The following is an 18,850-nucleotide window of genomic DNA, read 5'->3' on the forward strand; positions in this document are numbered from 1 at the left end:
TATTTCTGATCTGCGTGAAGGAGACCTAGAAGCAGGTTTACTACGGAATATTTCTTTTTGCAGCATACAAAGAACTTTTTATAGTTTCATTTTCTTCAGAATGTCCGTCAGCGTCTGTTTTGTTTGAATATCTATCTAATTCTTATTTTATTGAACAATAGTCTACAGGTTTAGCCAGCTGTGGAACAGTTTACAATCTACTATAGCAATAAAGTCAGTTTCATATATTGAACAAAAAACATATTTGTTCTATAAAAAAAACTCAATAAATGTGACTTTATGTTACTAAATTTTTCAACATAACTGGTCAAGAAATATCATAGTATTGGGTGTTACGCTGAAAAAAAAATGCAGTGTTTTACAGTCACAGCAAAGTGGATCGTATTCTAGTGAATCCTATCCCCACTTTGTGGAAAAATCCAAGGTGATTTCCAAAACCAATGCAGTTTTGGAAATCGCAGCATGACAATTATATCTACGGAAATGCCGGCAGTTTCCCTATAGATGTAACTGAAACAGAAAGTCCGCAGAGGAAACCTCTGAACTTTCTGTGCCAGCTCTGCAGGAAGAACCACAATGCGTTGCCGCCATGGTTTTTCCCATAGTGCTGTTTTTCTGCGGGACGCCATGTGGGGTCTTAGCCTAAGGCACAACAAGAAAACACTGCAGAAAAAACACACAGTGGTAATGCAGTGATTTTCATTGCGATTTCACAGCATTTTCCTCTGCCCCTCTGAATTTCTGCCCCTATTATACCTATGCAGTATAAATGACATTATGCGATTTTCATAAAAAGGAAGCAATTTTTTTCTGCAATGTGTATATGGGATCGGCCAGAATCCCATCCACTATCCAGATACTCTAAAATGCAGCGTTTTTTGCTGCGTGGACGTTGTGTTCCAGCACGTGAGCATAGCAGTTTACATGCAGGGTACAACTCGGGTGTAACAGTAGAGGTTAATGGTCACATATAATATAGCTCATCAGTTTATAGCCAAGTCCGGCTGTCAGCATGGGCCGTGCTCTCTCCTAGACCAGTTTTCGATATACCAAACACGCTCTATTAAATGAATTTCCCCTCCCATGTGAATGGGGATCATGGAGGAAGACCATTTTTTTTAGCTTGCTGCATAGTGCACAAGACACTCACAAATAAAAAGGCAGCAAGGAACATTCTGACGGGTTTACAATAAAGCTACACTCCGTGGCCTTAAATGCTTTAGGATACAGGTTTTACAGAAAACTGAGCAAGAAATACAAATTCCCATTCCACTTGCTGGGAAGAGCCATAAACTAAAAAAAGTGACTAGTGATGTAACGCCGGTCGGTGCACAGTAAATATGTTCTCACAGCATATTGATTAAGGGCTAAAGAGTGTAATTAACATGGAAAGGGCATAACCTGGAGCCACGGCGTGTAATTTACAGCATGCAAACTGTGATTAACTCCCTGAGAGTGGAGGTAACACACAGAATGTTATTCAAGGCAGACTCAAATATTATGACAAGAAATGCCAAAGCCGAGAGAGAAATGAAATATTAGATCAAGCCGCTTAGTTGACAGCTAAAAGTAACGTAATTAAATGTATCCTGCGTAATACAGCCATTTATTATTAGACTCTGCCGTAGCGGTAAGGCTGGGAAAGAGCTCGTCCTACATATTAGTAATAATCACAAGTGTAAATAAGCAATATTAATGCCGTCACGTTAACCAAGAAACTTGACTTGGCATTTAGGCTGAAATCACACAGGCAGACTTTGATACAGTTTTTTGGAGTGGAACACAAGAGTGGATAAAAAAGAGGATTTATGTCTTTCATTTAGGCTTTTCCTTCTTATTGTGTTCACTGCTGGATTTGGTATAAAAAGCCGTCACAAAAACTCTGAAAACATTGTACTGTATGAAACTAGGTTCACATTATATTGAAGAGAATTAAGGGGAGTCTGTTACCAGCACCCAACATATCAAGCCATCCCCAAGCTAGATGGATTAGGATAAATCAAAATTGTGTTTTCCCCCAGGAGATCAGTGTATTTATTGCTGAGGTATTGCAGTTTTTGTCAATATCCCAATGAGCTCTTTGGGGTATCAAAGGTGTTGCCATTGTCCCAAAGAGGTAAACCTCCCACTACGCCATGCTGGCATCTGTCCCAGTACATGTGACCTGGACCAGGCCAGAATCCCAGTAGTACTGCGCATGCACTGAGAATATGAGCATTGTCAAGTGTCAGGTATACAATGCTTGGTCCTGTCAATTTGAGAAAGGAGGGAGGGTGTAGGACAGGACTAACGGAGGAAGGATGTAGTACAGGACAATCTGAGGAAGGAGGGTGTAGGACAGGACAATCTGAGGAGGGAAGGAGGGTGTAGGATAGGACAATCTGAGGAAGGAGGGAGGGTGTAGGACAGGACTAACGGAGGAAGGATGTAGTACAGGACAATCTGAGGAAGGAGGGTGTAGGACAGGACAATCTGAGGAGGGAAGGAGGGTGTAGGATAGGACAATCTGAGGAAGGAGGGAGGGTGTAGGACAGGACAATCTGAGGAAGGAGAAAGGGTGTAGGACAGGACAATCTGAGGAGGGAGGGTGTAGGATAGGTCAAACTGAGGAGGGAGGGAGGGTGTAGGACAGGACAATCTGAGGAAGGAGGGAGGGTGTAGGACAGGACAATCTGAGGAGGGAGGGAGGGTGTAGGATAGGACAATCTGAGGAAGGAGGAAGGATGTAGGATAGGACAATCTGAGGAAGGAGGGAGGGTGTAGGACAGGACAATCTGAGCAGGGAGGGAGGGTGTAGGACAGGACAATCTGAGGAAGGAGAAAGGGTGTAGGATAGGACAATCTGAGGAAGAAGGGAGGGTGTAGGACAGGACAATCTGAGGAGGGAGGGAGGGTGTAGGATAGGACAATCTGAGAAAGGAGAAATGGTGTCGGATAGGACAATCTAAGGAGGGAGGGAGGGTGTAGGACAGGACAATCTGAGGAGGGAGGGAGGGTGTAGGACAGGACAATCTGAGGAAGGAGGGAGGGTGTAGGACAGGACAATCTGAGGAAGGAGGAAGGGTGTAGGACAGGACAATCTGAGGAGGGAGGGTATAGGACAGGATAGTCTGAGGAGGGAGGGTGTAGGACAGGATAGTCTGAGGAAGGAGGGAGGGTGTAGGACAGGACAATCTGAGGAGGGAGGGTGTATGACAGGATAGTCTGAGGGAGGAGGGAGGGTGTAGGACAGGACAATCTGAGGGGATACATAAAAATGAGTACCCCTGCAAGTAAAATGGATGTGTTTCACAGATGTTGTGCACCTTGGTCATGTGCATCTAGCCTAACTCTTTTGACTGAACCTTTATTTTTAAGATTTCTAAGATCTACAGATCCACCGATCTTACAAGCTTTGTAAAGTGACGCAGACTTTATTATTTAGTACACACACCCTTGTTCCTCTTCTTTTGGGTTGTGTCTTTATGTAGCTTATATTATCTCTTGGTTTTATATATAATATATGGTTTATTATAATAATCTTTTTGCTTTTATATTAAGAGAGATAGAAATTGTATACATTGTATCATCTCTACAATTTACCTAGGCTGAGATAGCAAACATGAAGCAGAAGGAGCGTTAACCAATGCTTGCCATGTGTAGCTACATTATTGCTTGGAAGGATTGCTGCGGTTGAACTCTTGAACTAATTTAATGAAAGGCATTTTTCTTGATAGTCCTCCTAACTAACACACTCTTACATATCAGTTGATTGACTTTCTGCAGTTCATGGGCCAAACTATTCTGTTGCTGGAGCCAGCAAGTGAAATGATACCCTTCTCATACCATGCACAGACTAAACATTTGCTTTATAACAATGCACACAATAAAGCACATGCTGTTTAAATCGATTATAAAATGTGCCGAAGGTTCACAGGAACATTAGAAATTGAACTTGCATTTGCATAAGGTTTGTATGTAATAAACACAATATTACTTTAGGAGATGAGTACTAGGATCCTGATCCTGCAGGAGGCATTGACTAGTCCATTGGCCCCATTCTCATTTGATATGTCTAGTGTATGAATATACTTTTGAGTGGCCTTTGTTTCTGATTATATACAGTTATAGCAAGACAATAGTCATCTAGAAGTGTATGAGGATGCTGATGCTACAGGAGGCAGTGACCAGTCCATTAATGTGGTAGTAATTGTACAGGTCATGATGTTGCAAATATGCGTACAGTACTGTGAAAGATTTAGGCCATTGTGGAAATAATGTTGCAAAAAAAGGAATGCTTTCAAAAATAGTTAATAGATTTTGTCAATAATTAAAATAGAGTGTGCAAAATAAAAATTTAAATCAAATAAATATTTGGTGTGACTGCTTTTGGAGGAGGAGTCCTGGAAGTGATGATACGGCCCCCACGGAGCCCTGAATGGGTGAGAGAGACTCCTGCAGGTTTCCGTCTCCTGCCTCTGTTTTAGGCAGGAAACGGAAACCTGCATAACGGAGTTCACAACGCTGATGTGAACGAGCCCTGAGTTTTCCTCCGTGGACTTTCTGTTACAATTGACATTCTGAGATTTCCAAAACTGGTCCAGTTTTTACCGCAAAGTGGGCATGGAATTCACTGGGATTCAGTCATATTGTTCTTACTGTAAAACACCACGATATTTCCCACGGTGTTTCCGCCACAGGCAAATCATAGCATTTCCGTCCCGTGGGGCCCTGCCCTAAAGGTGGGAAATATACATTGGACTTTCATTGGTCAATGAGCAGTTTTACAAAATACTAGGAATGACCACTGTAGTGGTTGGCTGAAAATAAGTGTTTTGCATAACCGGTTACTTTATACCTATTATCGACTAATTTATGCAGACATTATTTTTACTTTTTACACTAAATTGGCCCCTGATCGGGTATTCTTGGTCTTAATATTGATTTTGAGATCTTTCATAAAAAGAATCTTTTCACTGGTAACATTACAGCCGTCCAAAAGCTAACCTATATGGCCAACTTAAGTCAGCAGTAATGCGATGACACTTCATAAAGCAAGATGGAAACGCCATATGCCCAACTCTATGAATTTTACTTGCCAGTTTGGTTAATAATTTTTTCCCACTGTTGTAATGAGCTCGCAGTATATCGGAGTGTGCGTTGAATCACTGGCCAATTTGTAAATTGGTTACTTATCCCCATCTCAGTTCTTAGGTTACACTTGGTGTGTTACATGAAATTCCTACATTTTGCTTTCCACAAAAATCACACAACCTGTCCTATACAGGCAGCATGAATCCAGAATATGGCTGTGTATAAAGAAACCTAGCTTGATTACTGGAAATTTTTATTTTTATTTTTCTAAAAAGCAGAATAGAGAATTTTTTTTTAGTAAATCCATGAAGACAAACACTAGTAGTATTCTAACCTTTTATCTGTCTATTTCTCATTGTATTTTTGCTACACTTCCTCGCTCCTCTGAACACCCACATCAGTTTGTAAGAGATGAGTTTTTGGTATATTTGGGATTGATAGTCGTGAGTGGGGGTTGTGTTTTTTATTTTTTGTACAGAGTAATGTTGTAATTTCTTTAGAGAAGAATAGTCGGATCAATGAAATGTTCTTTAGAAAATGATTGTTACTATATGTATGATAGAATCCCATTACTGTGATGAAGCAACCATCATCTTGTGCTGCTAGAAAATTGTATTATTATATTGATCTAACTGTTTTTGGACTCTTTCGTGTAGCATTTTAGTTTCTGTTTTTTGTATTGCTGATGTCCATCTATTCATTATTTTTTTCTAATGATCCCTTTATATTTTGAGTACATATGAACAATGTACGGCGAGGTAGATATTTTGTATAAAAATACATTTTGTACCTCTTTATACTGTATTAGTGTTTCAGGTTGTAGAAAATAAGAGAACCTGCAGTATCTAAGGCTAGGGCCTCACATTGCACAATCAAACACAACAACAAAAAAAATGTAACGTTTTACAGTATTAGCAAAAATAATATTATACCGTAACTAATTTTATACACACATTGTGGGGAAAAATACTGCAAAAAACTGTATTTTCAAAAAATACTTAATTTTAAATTCCTTGTTTTCCCTATAGACTTCTATAGGGGGGATCTGGGAGTTTTTGAAAGAACAGCACTAGACCTGCTGTTACACTGGTGGTCTAATCTGGGTTACTCCATTCCACATGGCCTTTTTAGAACTTTTGAAGCTCATAAAAGGAGCCCCTGTCAGGTTCCCCCTCTGAATTTGAGCAAAGTACCATTAAAAGGTGCGTCTTGCACTGTGGTGGACAGGTTTGAATCCTGCAAGGAACAACATCTGCAAGGAGATTGTATGTTCTTCCTGTGTTTGAGTGGATTTTATAGGGAGAAAAAAAAAGTACATAGTGATCCCTATACGGGGCTCACAATCTACAAAAAAAATATATATATATAATATCCCCTCCGTGGCTCCCGCCATAGATTAATGACCGCTCAGTATCCCCACATAGTTTAGTAGTTCCTATGAGGCGTGTGACATTAGGGTGCCCAATGTCATGCTATGGTATGTTTTTGGTTTGGTTTTTTAACAAAGCTGTTATCTGATTATTCCAGCAAATAATGGCCAATATTCACTCACCCATCCCTACTTCTGCCCACACATTATGTCCAGATACTGAACATTTGGACATCTTGTAACTAAATAAAAAAAAAATCAATACAAGTCTAGTTTGCCTCACCAGAATACATCATAGGATAAAAGAAAAATGTTCATGCTTAAGCTTTAAATAAAGGAGAAATCCATCATGAAAAGTAGAAGGGTTGGAATTGTTTTCCATATAGGTTCTCATGGCTACTTTGTATGAATCTAAATAAAGAACTTCCTCCGACGCTGTACAAGGTCACTGGCACTTAAAGACTTAACCAAATTAGGTACATTACATTACTATGCGCATTTCAAAGACGTTTTTAAGCAATATCAAATCTACTATCCCTTATTTTCAAAATTAGATTCATTGAGCAAAATTATTAGATACTCTGCCTAAAATATTCTTTGGATCAGATTACCGTATGGTATCAGCTAACATGGGCTTCTGAAAACTTGATATCCTGAATGTCTTAAAGAATATATCAATGAGTTACTTCAAATGCGTTATGTTATAGTCTAAAACCATACGGTATCAAGCGGTACAATAAATATAATCCAATATTTTAGTATTAGACTCTCCAAAGCCACATACCCATTCTGAAATGAAACATTGCCGGAATATATGTTCAATTTGTAAGATACTAAAAGTTTAGGGTCAGTTTCACAATCCAAGCTTCCAATGGATTTTCTACTTTCTTCCCATCTCTATTTTTTATTATTTTTTTTTTGCTTTTAATTTTGTGCCATATACTGTACACATATACAAGTCATTTATAATGCCATTTATTGGTAATCTCATTAGTTCTGTCCAAACACCCCATTGTAAGATATCAGTGGTACCAAACACTCCTGGATATATGGTGCTTCATGGTAGGGTTCTCCAACCCAATGACACCAGGAAAGAAACTATGGCACATATTTATTATGAATGCAAATGAGGAATCCAATGTATTCGTTATATAGCTTGAGACCACCAGCCACCATCGATGCCATGCCTCTTACAGACTTCACCCAGTCAGTTTGAGGAATGTCTGGAATTACCAAAATTGTTGCTTCTCAAATCTGGAAATATTTCTTAATATGCTGATATATGGTGGATGGCTCACTGTATGGTGTAAGCCAGCCCCACATGGATAATCTGTTCTAGGAGCCATTAGGTGCCTAACGGATAGGCGGCATGTATTATTCAAGTAATAGGATCGGTGCACCACTTCATTGTGGTGGTTCAAGTGAACTGCAGTGTTACTCCATTGACAGATTGGTGTAGGGTCTGTGTTTTAGCGACAGTGGTGCCTTGGTGGTGGTACACCATCAGACATTAGGGAAAGGGATCATCTATGAACTATGGCGGCATCGTCGGTGACACTAAGTGTTGAGTTTAATATTCAAGGAACCCAAGAGAGCAATTGGAGCATTACAGGATACCAGGTAAGTACTTTGTACATATTTTATATATAGTCAATTTTTTTTTGCCACATAGGTCACTTTTAATATCCTGAAAATCTTTTTGTCACCCGGACCATGTCTTAACAGCTCACTGTACTTTCTTGTCTGTTCTTTAAGGTATGTTAAATTTACACGTTGCGGCTTGGTATGCCTTTAAACGTTTACTTCACTCTTTTGTCTTATATGATTTATGCTTTGGGTGTTTTGTGTAACCATCTTTCATGACTCTTGACTTTTCTGTCAGAAGGAACAATTTATCAGGATGATATATCTCCAGTATTTGACCTCTCTGCGGTAATCGGTTACATATTTCTCATGGTCATTGGATTCCACATCATGTCTGAACCCCCAATAAAGTTGCTGCAGGACTGCCATGTAGAGAAAAAAAATGTAACAAAGCTAAGAATAAGACTCTATATCTCAAAGGAAATAAGTAGCAAAATGATCAGAATCACCAGCAATAAGTTGCCTTTCCATTGTTAATGCTGAGTAAACCATTAAGAATTGTTCCAGAATGTTCCTCGTCCAATAACCCTCCATTCCCGCGCCATATTTGAGGATCGATTCATTTTCTTGCATCTGTCAAAACATCTGACTTTTCCCCTTCAAGTTAATATGTAATATGCACACACTGGGTTGGTAGTACCAAACTGATTGGCTAGTAACACATGGAAAGGTACTCCTGAAAAACTTGCTAAAACATAACTTTTAATGATCCAAATAAAATTGTCGTTCCCCCCCTAAACATTTAGATAAAACAACAAACAACAATAGGAAGGGACTGTGTGTTCTCACAGACTCCCAACCCTATGTTTAAGACAGAATAACAAATGAGGAGAGGGTGGGAGTGTCCCTAATTGCTTCTGTGTATTTGCCTGTGATGTCTCACTGGCGATATCTTAACACCAGAACTCAAATGAGACCCCCACTCCGTTTCCCCTCTGACACTCACTGTGGTATCTATGCGGTCCTAACCTGTATAGCAATGGTCGGTCAGGTATTTAGTGGTAATAGCAGGGATATATTAACAACCCCAATAAATATTTTATGGGTTGTATCCACCAATGTTCTATACCACCTATAGCCTACATCTGAGGCTATAGGTGGTATAGAACATTGGTGGATACAACCCATAAAATATTTATTGGGGTTGTTAATATATCCCTGCTATTACCACTAAATACCTGACCGACCATTGCTATACAGGTTAGGACCGCATAGATACCACAGTGAGTGTCAGAGGGGAAACGGAGTGGGGGTCTCGTTTGAGTTCTGGTGTTAAGATATCGCCAGTGAGACATCACAGGCAAATACACAGAAGCAATTAGGGACACTCCCACCCTCTCCTCATTTGTTATTCTGTCTTAAACATAGGGTTGGGAGTCTGTGAGAACACACAGTCCCTTCCTATTGTTGTTTGTTGTTTTATCTAAATGTTTAGGGGGGGGAACGACAATTTTATTTGGATCATTAAAAGTTATGTTTTAGCAAGTTTTTCAGGGGTACCTTTCCATGTGTTATTAATATGTAATATGTAACTTTATATATGAATGTATTTGTACCACTTTAGGCTACATGTGCACAACCATGTGTATGTACTTGGGCTGTTATTGAACAACATGGACATGAGGGCACCCGTGCCACCAAGGCCCCATTCACACGTCTCGGGGAGCCTGGGCCACATAACTGACAGGTGTAAGACGTGTCCTAAGCTTAGCCCCAGGCTAATACATGGGCTTGTGTATGAGGCTATAGAAATTAATCTGGCTGTGTGCTAGCTGTAAAAAACATGGCAAGCACATGATTGTATGCATGAAACCTTAGAGTCTAATGGTGGTCTACAGTACGTTGCACCACTGCAAATAAAATTATTTTTGCATTCAACCAATTATATGAAATACAGTCTTCAGTATTTGATTTAGGTCAATATAATCACACAGATATCATGAAATATAGTAACTTCTGAGATGAGTACATCAGTTCACCACCCTTACTCTATATCTCAACAGGTGACCTTCAGCATCTGGGGCACATGCTGTGGTTGCCACCCCTCCAACGACTACACCCCTGCCTGAGAGAAATGTCTCATTAGGGTCACCCATTTCAATATGCTTTATAATGGGACACATGTGCCCTTCATGCAGAAGTTTGCTGATCAAGTATGAGAGGATAACTTTCACCTGAATGCAAGTGACTTGTGAACATTCTAGTTATGTAATTTAAGACCCATCCCTGAGGACTCAATTTTTGGTGGTGTTTGCTTAAACCTAAAGTGGAAGCTGAGTGGAAACCACACGGACCCCATTATAGTCTATGGGGTCCATGGGTTTCCTTAGGTAACTGCTTTTCAATAGGTATAGGTTTCCATTTAGAGAGTCCACAAGCAGGCTCCCCAAACGGAACCCCAACGCAGATATGAGCTGGGCCTAAGAAAACAGCCACCATTGTAAGTGGCTAGTCCAACCTCCCACCCCCTAATATATAAAAGGTTGTATACCACTACAATATCTCCTGACATCAACAAGAAATATTACAGAAAAGTCCCATGTCCAATGTATAAGAAAAGGACCTTAAGAAATTGTCACATCAGAAAATATTACCATGAGGAAAAAGGATACCAAACCATGTCAGGATTGGGATTAACCATTAACCCCATAGTGAACATCAATCAAAGTATACTATGTGTGGAGGCAGTATTGGAGTGCCCCAAAGATGGCAAATCTACTGCTGTCCCACATGTATCAATGGATATCTGTCTAGCTAAGGGTTCAATAGATTGACAATAGAGATGAGCGAACACTGTTCGGATCAGCCGTTCCGAATAGCACGCTCCCATAGAAATGAATGAAAGCACCTGGCATGTACACTTTGCCGGCGGCCGGTCGCCGTCCCAGGTGCTTCCATTCATTTCTATGGGAGCGTGCTGTTCGGAACGGTTGATCCAAACAGTATTCGCTCATCTCTAATTGATAGCAGTTGAGTTTTGGAATAATTTGCTGTTGCAAGACACCATAGTCATCCTGAGATGAGGGATTATACCATACTTTCCATTGAAATCCTAATATTGTTGAGAACATTGAAATGTTAGGAGTTAAATAACAGATTGCAATTCTCCTGCCCCATTATTATCATCACTACATTTATCTGTTGGGGAGAAATCAAGTTTTAATTATTATCAGTATTCATAATCCGGGGCCCATTACAGCAGACCCCAGGCAGCAGTTTAATTACTACCAGCCAGTTGCTGAGAAGTCCCTTAAATATGAGCCTTTCTTTATTCATTACGTTACTGAATACTCTTGGGAGACTTAAACATGCTTCTTATTTTTACTAAGACTAACAATTCACGGGAACACTGAGGTCATTTTTTCTGTTTTGTAAAATAGTTAAGTGAAAAATGAAAGTTGTGTTGAACGTAAACCAGATGGAAACGTACAAAATCGTCTTTGCATCTCTAATTGGAAGCACAGTAAGGCCGTAATAGATTCTGCAAATTGCAAACAAAATGCTCTTGTTTACATTACTGTCAATGACTTTAAAGCGCCAACCGGGGAGGCAAATACACATATGTTTATAGGAAGAACCAAAATATGAAACCCCAAGTTTGAGTTTATCCTTGTGTTTAAATCTGAGATTTGTCGCTCTACGCAGCAAGTATGGAGAAGGGTTGACTTAAGAATAGTATCGACTCTCTCAGGGTTCCTAGTGGGATCTTAATGATCAGGTAGCACGAGCGAGCAAACTGTTCCTGTAACATATGCCTCCCTTTAGTCTGCATAATTCATATGCCGTAAAATTAGCTATAGCTGCGTGACTCAATAGCAACACCTCATTATTTTATTATTCAGTATTTATTCCAATGTTTGACGCCTCATGAAATTACTGCTAATGTGTTATAGAAGGGCAAATCTGACACAAGTGAGAACAATTTCATTTCCCACGCAAGCCTTCCTGCTGGTATGTCCTTCCCTCCCTTGGTAGAAGTAGCAAGAGTAAATAGTTAATTTGCTTCAATTATAAGCCTGTCCTGCTAAATTAGAAGCTGCAGGGATATGGAAAGGCAGAATTACACTTATGAGCTGACAAATCCTCAGAGCCCAAAAACTGATGTCTCTTTCTTGGAGCTACTGTAATTCCATTACTTTTATGTCAAGTCAATCAAATCACTTAATCTTTATTGGTGCTTTCACACTCTTTAGACGTGTTCCTTCATGGTCAGTTTGATGAAAGTGTCTTGGGAATAATTAGTAGGTTACTTCCAAGCACAATGGAAGTCTCACTTATCTGAACTTATCTGAACTTTTTGGATTGGAGCCTTGTACTGAAATGCTCTATGCGTTATTTCAAAACTTGTAGATTTTATTCCTCACCACGACCCAAGACCATCAAATACCTTGAGGGTTCAAAAGAAGATCTTATCATACCCTGGGAAAACTGAAATGAACACTTGTAAATTGCAGCAAATTGAGCAGTTTCAACACTCCTTAAGGCTAAGAACTAGAGATGAGCGAGTACTGTTCGGATCAGCCGATCCGAACAGCACACTCCATAGAAATGAATGGATGCACCTGGTACTTCCGCTTTGTCGGCGGCCGGCCGCTTAACCCCCCGCGTGCCGGCTACGTCCATTCATTTCTATGCGAGCATGCTGTTCGGATCGGCTGATCCGAACAGTACTCGCTCATCTCTACTAAGAACCAATGTAGAAACACGTTTTTTTTCTGGCTTTGGCTCAAAAAAAGTGCAACAAAATCTGCAACAAAAAAGCTGCTTTTCTTCAATTTTGGCCTCAGCCTAAAGGGGTTTCCAAGATTCCGGCATAATGACGTTTTGTAGGAATTATTTCGAAACTTGTAGATTTTTATTATTCACCTTGAGTATTGAAGAAGATCTTATCATACCCTGGGAAAACTGAAATGAACACTTGCAAATGGCAGTAAATTGAGCAGTTTCAACACTACTTAAGGCTGAGTCCCCACAAGACGGAAACGCTTCTCCGCAGGAAAAATCGTGGTATTTTACAGTAAGGGCAAAGTGGATGGGATTATAGCGAATCCCATGCCCACTTTGCGGTAGAAAGTGTGGTGTGGACATGCCTCGATTGCCAAATCCGGCCTGGTTTTGGAAATCGCAGCATGTCTATTATACCTATGGAAATGTCAGCAGTTTCCCCATAGTTATAATTGTAACAGAAATTCACAGAGGAAACCTCTGTGAACTTACTGTCTAAATCGCTGTGGGAAGAACCGCAATGTGTTGCCGCCATGGTTTTTCCTAGAGCGCTGTTTTGCTGCCTAAGGCTGAGACCCCTTGCAGAAACACTGCTTTTTTTCTGGCTTTGGCTCAAAAAAGTACAACAAAATCTGCAACATAAAAGCAGCTTTTCTGCAACATGGGTCCTTAGCCTAAAGGGGTTCCCAAGATCCATGTATAATGGACGCGGATGATCTATCCACAAGACGCTGAAACCATCAGCTGATTTGGCCTTCCGAAGCTGAATACAAGGTATACAACCGGAAGCAGCTCTCATCCTGTTCAAGTAAATGGCAACAGAGCTGTTGTATATAGCATTGGTATTTTAAATTAGAATTTTAAAAGAAATTAGCACATTCTCCAAATTCCATCGCTGGCTTTGTTTTCTTGAATTCGGGAAAAAAATCAAGCATTGGATATATTACGATGGAAAGTAACAGAACATTCAGACAATAGCAGATCTTGTACTACATCATAATCATATTCTTGGATACAAATCCTGGAAAACAGTTGTACTAATCACAGGGTGCAAAGATGTTGTAATTTCTCATCTGGTAATGTGAGGATATGTATTTCACTGGATCCAGTAGGGAATAAGTGATGTTTGTCTTTTTTTTTTTTTTGTATGGCAGAAGATTATCCTTTTGCTTTTTTGAGCATTATTTTAAAGAGGATCTTTCACCATTTGGGGCACATGCAGTTTAATACAGCGCTAGAAAGCCGACAGTGTGCTGAATTCGGTGCACTATCGGCTTTCCCGTTCTGTGCCCCCAGTGAAGAGCTGTCGGTGCCGGTACCATAGCTCTTCACTGTCAGAAGGGCGTTTCTGACAGTCAGTCAGGAACGCCCTTCCTCACAGTAGCACCTATAGTGCTGTACTGTGAGAGCAATGAGGGAGGGGTGTTCTTCATCGCTCAGCATCATCCCTGGGCGGTAAGTAACGTCCCCTCTCACAGTACAGCGCAATAGACACTGCTGTGAGGAAGGGCGTTCCTGACTGACTGTCAGAAACTCCCCTCTGACAGTGAAGAGCTACGGTACCGGCACCGACAGCTCTTCACTGGGGGCACAGAACGGGAAAGCCGATAGTGCACCGAATTCAGCACACTGTCGGCTTTCTATCGCTGTATTAAACTGCATGTGCCCCAAATGGTGAAAGATCCTCTTTAATTGTGGCTTTAATTATACATTATATATTGTCATTTTTTAATTGTTATTGACAAAATAGATAAAAGATTATTAAACATAAAGACAAAAAAAAAAATCTATAAATGTTATAGGAAGATTTTCTCTGAGCTGGCCATAGGACAACAGTGGCTACATACAGTATATACACAACTCTCTCAATTATAGGCTTAACTTTATGGAAAAAGCCAGGTGTAAATGTAAAAATTGTTCTCTGCCTTATCAATTTGTATTAATATTCTGGCTGTACAAGAAGACTATATTGATTTTAAAAAAAATGGAAATGCTTGCTTTTCTCATTAGTATGTACAGTGAAGAGTCTTTATAAAATGTTCTCTAATCTTTTCATGTGTATTATTTGCAGGTGTATAAGAAGAAAACTGAAGCTGCCAAAAAAGAATATCTCAAACAACTGGCTGCATACCGAGCAAGTCTTGTATCCAAGGTAATGTCAAATATTTATGACATATGTCTTCCCAATATCACTTAAATAGTTTCTCAAAGTTGATTTCACAATTTGCAACTGTTTGAACCTAAGTACTTAGTAACTTTTGTGTTTCTAAGACAATTATTATAATGTACAGATTTAGGAGTTTAGTTCATTTGTGTATTATAGAACTAGAATAAAAACCATCTGTAGTCCAGTTACTCAAATAGGATGCGTAGACACAAATCAATGTAATAAAATGTATGTTTATATGTCTTTACTAGAGATGAGCGAACAGTGTTCTATCGAACACATGTTCGATCGGATATCAGGGTGTTCGCCATGTTCGAATCGAATCGAACACCGCGTGGTAAAGTGCGCCAAAATTCGATTCCCCTCCCACCTTCCCTGGCGCCTTTTTTGCACCAATAACAGCGCAGGGGAGGTGGGACAGGAACTACGACACCGGGGGCATTGAAAAAAATTGGAAAAAGTCATTGGCTGCCGAAATCAGGTGACCTCCATTTTAGACGAATAGTGGATTTCAAATCCGGGTCATATGAGAATGTGAACTTTGTGACTATGAGACAGGGATAGCTGTACAGGCAGGGATAGCTAGGGATAACCTTTATTTAGGGGGGAATGTTATTAAAAATAACTTTTTGGGGCTCTATCGGGTGTGTAATTGTGATTTTTGTGAGATAAACTTTTTCCCATAGGGATGCATTGGCCAGCGCTGATTGGCCGAATTCCGTACTCTGGCCAATCAGTGCTGGCCAATGCATTTTATTAGCTTGATGAAGCAGAGTGTGCACAAGGGTTCAAGCGCACCCTCGGCTCTGATGTAGCAGAGCCGAGGCTGCACAAGGGTTCAAGCGCACCCTCGGCTCTGATGTAGGAGAGCCGAGGGTGCACTTGAACCCTTGTGCACCCTCGGCTCTGCTACATCAGAGCCGAGGGTGCACTTGAACCCTTGTGCACACTCTGCTTCATCAAGCTAATAGAATGCATTGGCCAGCGCTGATTGGCCAATGCATTCTATTAGCCCGATGAAGTAGAGCTGAATGTGTGTGCTAAGCACACACATTCAGCTCTACTTCATCGGGCTAATAGAATGCATTGGCCAGCGCTGATTGGCCAGAGTACGGAATTCGGCCAATCAGCGCTGGCTCTGCTGGAGGAGGCGGAGTCTAAGATCACTCCACACCAGTCTCCATTCAGGTCCGACCTTAGACTCCGCCTCCTCCAGCAGAGCCAGCGCTGATTGGCCAAATTCCGTACTCTGGCCAATCAGCACTGGCTAATGCATTGTATTGGCGTGATGAAGCAGTGCTGAATGTGTGTGCTTAGCACACACATTCAGCTCTACTTCATCGGGCTAATAGAATGCATTGGCCAATCAGCGCTGGCCAATGCATTCTATTAGCGTGAACTGAGTTTGCACAGGGGTTCTAGTGCACCCTCGGCTCTGCTACATCAGATTGCTACATCTGATGTAGCAGTGCCGAGTGTGCATCAGATGTGTAGTTGAGCAAAACTGACTCAGCACTGCTAAGTCTCTGCATTCGCATAGGAATGCATTGGCCAGCCTTCGGCCAATCAGCGCTGGCTCTGCCGGAGGAGGCGGAGTCTAAGGTCGGACCTGAATGGAGACTGGTGTGGAGCGATCTTAGACTCCGCCTCCTCCAGCAGAGCCAGCGCTGATTGGTCGAGTTCCGTACTCTGGCCAATCAGCACTGGCCAATGCATTTCTATGGGGAAAAGTTAGCTTGCGAAAATCGCAAACTGACAGGGATTTCCATGAAATAAAGTGACTTTTATGCCCCCAGACATGCTTCCCCTGCTGTCCCAGTGTCATTCCAGGGTGTTGGTATCATTTCCTGGGGTGTCATAGTGGACTTGGTGACCCTCCAGACACGAATTTGGGTTTCCCCCTTAACGAGTTTATGTTCCCCATAGACTATAATGGGGTTCGAAACCCATTCGAACACTCGAACAGTGAGCAGCTGTTCGAATCGAATTTCGAACCTCGAACATTTTAGTGTTCGCTCATCTCTAGTCTTTACCCTATTAGGGTATGTTCACGCAGTGTTTTTGGAGCGGATTTTGACGCGCAATCCGCCTCCAAAAACGGCTCACGTTGACTTCAATGGGAGCTGCTCACTTCTTTTTTCCGCTAGCTAGTAGCAGAAAAAGAAGTAAGCTGCCCTATCTTGCTGCGGAATCAGCGGCTGACTGAGCTCCGGTGACCGCAACACTAGGCTCCCTCCCGATTAGCCCCATTTTTCAGGCCTAATCCATTCAGGCCGGTATGCCATCGCGGCTAGCCACGTGGAAAGTTCACACGGCACAATGCAAATTCCATTGTGTGAACATACCCTTAGGTTTACCTGTAACCAAAACCACATTACCATATCCCATCTCCTGTAGGGCTCACAATACAAATTAGAAATAGCAATTTTGAAAACTTTGACATGTTTTTCAACTTGATCATATGCCTGTTTCAATGTATAAAAGTATCTCCAGAGATTTTTCTGTTAGAACATGTTGTAATGTGGAATTAAAACTATGCTCTATATTGTTTACTGCTTCAATGAGGCAAATTAAATTCCAGTGAAGAGAAAGATAAGATAAAATAAGATAATAGTCCCACCATGTTCAGTGTGTTACAGCAGCATGGATAATATAGTAATATATTACAAGAAAGAACACATACAAGCCCAGAATAGCAGATAGAAAAAGATACTAGGGGTCATAGCAACTAAGAGGAAAAAGAGACTCAGGATCATTTAGTTCTGTGTGTGGAGTGATCTCTGCTTAGCCTGATGTAGATTATACAGCCTGGCCTGAAAGCTTGACTTACTGCCGTCCTATACATCCTTATTGCTGAGATATTAAAATCCTGTGATCACAGCAGCCTCTGCGCTCTGTAATGCAAGCATCCTATGAAAGGGGTGAGATGAATGGCAAGTATGCTAGCAGGTTTGCAGAAACAGTGACTAAGTGGCAGGTCTCCTATATCTGTAAACTATATCTAACTACAGTCAACAACAACACAAAATGTTTCTTATAACGTGAAATTTCCTTACAAATATCGTTAAAAACACCCAGCATTTTATGTGATACTTGTATGCTATATGTAATAGGTTACAAATTGTTCTGCTCTTCTGGTGAATGTATGTTTACATTGTAGAATATATAAAGCTCCTTCATTACTGGATCTGCTCCCTGGAGAAATAACGGATATTCACTCTATAAATTGACCAAGTCCAAACTTTGCACAAATTCATTAATTGAATTTGTAATGTGTTGCTATTCCCTGGAGGGTTTAGATGAAGATCAATCAAAATTCCGGCCACTGAACATGCAATTTATCATACTAATGATCTTCTCTCTAACCAGAACTAGCACTTTACATTAAGTAACCTGCATTCACATCAGTACTGGCCACATAAGTCAGCTGAGTTACATGGAGGGTATCCTGAGCCATTGGGGTATGTAACGGAACTATTACACGAAGCAAAATTACTGTATATACTCGAGTATAAGCCGAATTTTTCAGCCCAGTTTTTGTGCTGAAAAAGCCCCCTTCCAAAAAATGTTATTTATTTATTTTTTTAAGAAGGGGGGGGGTCTATGTCCAGCCACAATATCAATGTATAGAATCTCCCATAAAATAGTGCAAAAAAAAAAAAAAAAAGATTAAAAAAAATAAAATAAAATAAAAGTTCTAAATCCCTCCTTTCCCTAGAATACATACAAAAGTAGAAAATTACTGTGAACCACACACACATTAGGTATCCCTATGTCTGAAAGTCCCCTACTGAATATAGGGGATCTGCAGTGCTCCTGTTCCGTCGGGAAGGGGTTAATAGGAGCACTGCAGATCCCCTATATTCAGCCAG

At 40.7% G+C, this 18,850-nt stretch overlaps 1 protein-coding gene across 2 annotated transcripts in view; it reads left to right on the forward strand.

Moving 5' to 3' along the window:
• TOX (thymocyte selection associated high mobility group box) overlaps nucleotides 1-18,850 on the forward strand; it is a 219,660-nt gene that overhangs the window by 184,717 nt on the left and 16,093 nt on the right. For both annotated transcript variants that reach the window (XM_075270543.1, XM_075270544.1), the window contains one exon: nucleotides 14,883-14,963. In XM_075270543.1, coding sequence (XP_075126644.1) covers nucleotides 14,883-14,963 — 81 coding nt within the window. The remainder of the gene's footprint in view (nucleotides 1-14,882; nucleotides 14,964-18,850) is intronic.

This window comes from Leptodactylus fuscus, chromosome 4 (assembly GCF_031893055.1).
Source record: "Leptodactylus fuscus isolate aLepFus1 chromosome 4, aLepFus1.hap2, whole genome shotgun sequence".
Classification (NCBI taxonomy): domain Eukaryota; kingdom Metazoa; phylum Chordata; class Amphibia; order Anura; family Leptodactylidae; genus Leptodactylus; species Leptodactylus fuscus.